This window comes from Camellia sinensis, chromosome 14 (genome assembly GCF_055761805.1).
Source record: "Camellia sinensis isolate YWXY chromosome 14, ASM5576180v1, whole genome shotgun sequence".
Lineage (NCBI taxonomy): Eukaryota > Viridiplantae > Streptophyta > Magnoliopsida > Ericales > Theaceae > Camellia > Camellia sinensis.
In genome coordinates, this window is record NC_138974.1 from 19,236,815 (window position 1) to 19,242,505 (window position 5,691).

The 5,691-nt window shown below is 33.5% G+C and overlaps 1 protein-coding gene and 1 long non-coding RNA gene across 2 annotated transcripts; both read left to right on the top strand.

Moving 5' to 3' along the window:
• Positions 1-296: 296 nt before the first annotated feature.
• On the top strand, positions 297-2,851 carry LOC145807583 (mRNA-capping enzyme subunit alpha-like). The gene is made up of 3 exons (XM_082906058.1): positions 297-313; positions 2,126-2,288; positions 2,419-2,851. Exons 2-3 carry the CDS (start codon positions 2,193-2,195, stop codon positions 2,590-2,592), a joined length of 270 nt encoding a protein of 89 aa, XP_082762184.1. The 5' UTR covers positions 297-313; positions 2,126-2,192; the 3' UTR covers positions 2,593-2,851.
• Positions 2,852-2,908: 57 nt separating this feature from the next.
• On the top strand, positions 2,909-5,278 carry LOC145807584 (uncharacterized). The gene is made up of 3 exons (XR_014350806.1): positions 2,909-3,612; positions 3,710-4,336; positions 4,429-5,278. It is a non-coding gene; the product is annotated as an uncharacterized LOC145807584 (long non-coding RNA).
• The last annotated feature ends 413 nt before the right edge of the window (positions 5,279-5,691 follow it).

Consider the following 5,691-nt stretch of genomic DNA (forward strand, 5'->3'; position numbering starts at 1 on the left):
ATTTTTTTGTTGGTTTGTTCTCATTTGAGTTTGAAATTGTGTTTGATCTGGTTTTGTAGATCAGATTTCTTTGGTTTATTGTGATTAATTTAGTTATCTTTTGCTCATCAAATTGATATGACAATCTTACGATTGCAGTTCTTTGTAATTTTATCTAGCGTTAGTCAAATGAAGTTATCTATGGTTTTTCTTGCAGGTGATTGCAAATTCAATCTCACTATTAAATCCATTTGATGTTATCAAACTTTTAGACTCACTGATATCTATAATCCATCTGATGTCTCTATAATCCAGCTCTCTTCTCTGCTCTTCGGTACTCTCTCTTTCTCTCTCTCTCTCTCTATATATATATATATATATATCCATGTAATGTATAACTATATACATACATACATTCCATTTCTATGTCCATCAAACGAATCAGATTACTCTGAGACGACGAGTACAGTATTATCTACTGTACAATCGGTATCGAGCAAGCTTTTTTTAACTGCGAGAAATCTCTCTTTGTATGCTTGACTAAGCAATCTCGATGATTGTGAATTTTTTGAATCACGTGATTAACATGAGTTTTGTGATTTTACTTGTTATCGTCCATTCTTCCACGATTCAATCATCATGTTTTGTAAATTCTTCGACTACAATGTGAATTGTCTTTGTGATTGAACTCTCAAGTCTTGACTTAATTGTGCATTGAAGAAAATTGGTCTGGTAATTTGAGTTACTTGTCAAAAATAAAAAATAGTAAATAGGATGGAATCAAGAATTCTCTGAATTAGGTAATTTGAAAGGCTATTTTTTGTTTGTTTGTTTTTTTTCCCCCCTCCCTTTGATGATTTTAAAATGTTACATGGCTTGGAGGCACTTAGATTGTACTTAGACTGTGTATGAAATAGAGCTTCTTCTCATTATAAGTGACTTCAATCGGGATAAAATTTATGTGACAATAGTTTTATATATATGCATCTATCTTTTTTCTTCATGTTTTCTAATGGATGGTTGTTAAGATTACTAATAAAAGTTTATGCAAACAATTTGAATTTTGGCTTGATGAATTTGATTGGCTGTACTTTGGCACTTCTTCACTTCATCTACTCCTTAAGATGTAGGTCCTTTATGATTGCTGGTAGTTCTAAATTTTGATTTTCAGCTAACCGAGCTCCGACTATTCGATATGTTTCTTGCTGGAAGTACCCTGATCTCATTGATAATGAGTGGGCCAAATAATTCAATCGGGTAGGTAGCTGAACCATACCACATAGTTCTAAAAGAATGAAAGTTGCAAGAAAGGCAGCAGCAATATACTAGAAAGAACTTTTTCAATATTGCCCCTATGCAATCCATTGTATAGATGTTGGGACGTGTGGACACTAAGATAGAATAGACCTGCTAATAAAGATGATGAGAGGTTATTCCTCTCATGAGGTTATTCCTCATCCAGTCCTATGATTTGTCGATGTTCCTAGATACAAGTTTTGCATAACTCCTCCAACATCTCTCAGACCCCCAACCCCAAAAAATAAATGAAGTAAGCTGCATGATCTCAAAATTCATTTCACCATTTTCAAATTCATACAAAGAAAAATCGCAGTTATGCCTCATACTCTCTAAGTAAATGAACAAGTTCTCACTTTATGGCATTAGACTCCATGATTATTAGTAAATGGTTAGAAGTTGCTCACAAGAAAGTTATGCTAAATAATAGTAGAAATGTAAAAGAAAAAAGAGAAATGTGCAGTTGACAACTTAGGACTGATTGATGCTGTATTAATTCGTGAAAGAAGATTTGCTTTATTAGTCAGTTAGAGTGAAAAAGGAGGAACAAAATGTGTAATTGATGCTTTATGAATTTAGTAATTAATGAGGATTTTGAAATAATAAATTATGTTTGGTTGCCCAGAGGGTTGAAAACTTAACATAAGTTTGCTTTTGGAATCACATTATTCTTGTCCCGGGACATAATAATCATAATAATAGTGATGATGTGGAAGTTAGTGTATTTTTGCTTTTACCTAGATGAGTTGGGGATTGTACCCTACTGAATTCTATTTTACCTTTATAGTATCTATTTTTGTCTCATTATTTTCAAAATTTTAAGTTTGCATACTAGTTTTTCAATTTTCAGGGACAATTTACAACTTTTAAGGCAGCGATATTACTATGCCACATGGAAAGCTGATGGAACACGATATATGATGCTAATTACTTGGGATGGGTGTTACGTGATTGATAGAAATTTTTGTTTCCAAAAGGTTGAGTTGCGGTTTCCTTGCAAAAGCACAAATAAGGTAATCATGCAATATGCCATATTCATATTCTCTATCCTAAGAATGTTTTTGGTTTCCAAATAAATCAATTAATTCATTAAATTAAAAAAATTGTTAGATGGCCTTTTTCATGTATGTTGTTTGTTGTCAGGGTATATTTGAGAAGACGCATCACTATACATTACTTGATGGAGAGATGGTAATTGACATTGAGCTAAAGACGCAAAAGCAGGAGAGAAGATACCTTATTTATGATCTGATAGCAATTAACCAAGTGTTTATTATGGAGGTTAGACATATCATATATGGTGGCTATACCAATTGAAAAGGCTATTCTACTTGTATAATGTAGTTTTACTCCCATATATTATTAAATTGCAAGTATCTGTTGATTACATGTTGATGTGGAGTTCTACTCCATGCTAGAACATAGGCATGTGGTCTGCAACAGGTGGATCCATCATTCCTTCTCAAAGAGTAGTTCAGTTAGTCTTTTTGACTTTTTTTTTTTGTTTTGTTTGTTTTTTCCCATAAGTCTTTTCGTAAGAGCAGTTTTCACCTCACTGCTGCTTATCTTAGAATAGTTAGCCTTCTCTGAAATGTAAAAGTACGCATTGAAGTTTTTAAATAATGTCAGGTGTCTATAGGCTATAAAGACTTAACAGTTGGTCCTTTAGTATTATTTCCCTGATAACTTCTCTCTAAACTCCGCAGAATCTCATAGTAGGTTAATGTGTGGTTGTATGTTCCTGTTTTCTTTTTTCTTCTTTTTTCCCCCTCCTTTTCTTATTTGGTTCTAAATTGTCTGGTGGTGAATAATTTGGTCTTTGAACATCATTACAGCGACCATTCAGTGAACGGTGGATTATACTTGAAAATGAAGTGATCTGTGGAAGATGAAGATTTATTTCATTACTTTCTGCACTCAATGATTACATTACAGTAGAGATGATATTTATAACTAACACACACTAACTAACTAATTCACTAACAAACACTTCTAACTAATTAACAAACTTTACAACTGTTACAGATATTATAATGAGGACTGCTATCAATACAGGACTGTGATAGACAACATATCAATGCTGATTCTGATACAGTAGGGAGCTGCTGTGACTGATGAGTAAACTATTGAGATGCAGTTGAGCTACTGTTGTGACTGATGAGGCTTGGACTGAGTGAACTGATGAAGCTTGGACTGAGGGAACTGTGGAAATGCAGAGTCAGTTATAGAGGCAGTTACAGATGGAATCTTATCATGATCAAACCTCGAAACAGTGAGCGTGACTTTTTGTACAAGAGCAGAAATCCATACTACAGATACGACTTGGAGTCATTCAGGGTATGAAAGGGGGAACAAGAGATCATTAACTGCCCTCAATTCTATTTTCAATCATTGCATTCTTTTCTTTTATTGATTATTTATTTTGCTTTGTCAGGTGAGGAGGAAGGATTTTTATTTGCTGTCTACAGTTACTAAGCTTTTAAAGGAATTTATTCCAAGACTTTCACATGCAGCAGATGGTCTTATATTCCAGGTTCTTAAGGATTATTTTTTGGTAGCTTTATTAAAAAAATAAATCTGGAACTTTAAATATAATATGATACTGTTCAAACAATGTGATTTTTGCATTCTTTTACTTTTGAAATATCAGTTACGAACACGGGAATGTTCAGTGCATAGGAAATGTGTGTCAAGAAAAGTGATTTTGCACTATTTTATTTTGGAAATATTAATTACTATGCACAAGAACATATTCAGGTGATATTATGTGTTTGAAAATAGAAAAATGCTCCATACCCATCCCCCCCCCAACCCAAAACCCAAAATGATGTGGCGAACAATAAAATGTTTTACTTTGGAAATTCCCAATTGCTTTGTCAAAAGAATATTGCAACATAGTCAGTTGATAGTATGTATTTGAAAAATGTGATTTATTGATGAGATCACACAGCGTGTGACACAAGACGTTGAGTCTAGGTTCACTACGATGATGAAGAACCTAACGGCACGTGTTTTGTTCTTAGAGTCATAGGGTATGGCTGGGAGTATGAGCTTAAGAGAGGTGCAATACTTACAAATTGACGAATTTTACGTTTTATCAATTTGCATATATACATATGGAAATTATTAACACATTATACTAACATATTGTAGGTGTCAGATGCATCTAGTGGGCAGCAAGCTTCAAAAGAAAATGAATAGGTATGCCACTCTACTATATTTCTGCATGTATTTATGATATTTGCTGTGTATGAAGTTCTTGAAGGATATCACTATATTTCCCCATGTATTATGTCGTATTAGGTCTGAAATTTATCCCTAGAGCATATCATATGGACCAAATCTGGTACTGCAAATGGGCTTTCTTCAGACTGTAATCTGATTCAATTGCAAATGGGTTTTCTTCAGGGACATCATTTACCTAGAAAGCAAGTAACATGCATATGCATAAAGGGTATATCATTTGCTGTGGAATGAGTTCAGACAATCATTGTCTTGATCCATACATTTTAATGAGTAGTTATAATTATCTGAGTACAGGTTGTCACACAATGGAATTTTAATTTATATCACAATTTTTTTCTTTGTTATGCTAGAATCTTATTCAAAATACGAATGAGATAAGACTGGAGTTATAATCCTTCATTTTTTAGGGGCTTGGCTCATCTAAATGACACCTCAAGAGGCCTTGAAAATTTGATTGGGCTGCAGGCCTATGAACCGAATACCAAGAGAGAGCCAAGTTCTGTATGCTGATTGACCCAAAAAATAGTGGCCATGTTTACTGAAAATTTGATTCCAAAAGTGATAGCAATAGGCACTATTGTTAGTCTATACAATATTTTAGTGCAGCTGCCTTTATCCCCATCAATGGTAACACAGACTTCTTGCCTAACATGAAATCAAAGCCTTTTGAATTTGTTGCTTTTTAAACTTGGTTGCATCTATAAGTCTTTGTTTAATTGCCACTTGCAGATTGAGTTCAGCTGTGGTGATTCATGACCATCATGTAGTATACTAACACTTGTTCCACATTTGGACTTCATAGATTTTACAGCTTAGCTATTATCAAATTTAACATTAAATTTTTTCGATCCATCTAAGTAGCAAAATTCAAATTCCCTTATTGATCAATTACTAGAAGCGGGTCAAATTCAAGAATGATTGTCTTGATGATGGTCACACCAGTAGTTATTTAATTTTTTTCCCCTTTTGTTTATTTATTTTTATTTTTTGACAACTCCACTAGTACCTGTCACGTGCTAGTAAAATTCTATAGACAAATTTTAGATTAGCCAGATATTTATACATTCTAGCGAAGCTATATACATACCTTGACAGCTGCACATTAGCTTATGTAATTTTAGTTATAGTATGCATTTGAGATTCTACTCTTACGTGCTATATTGACAGGAA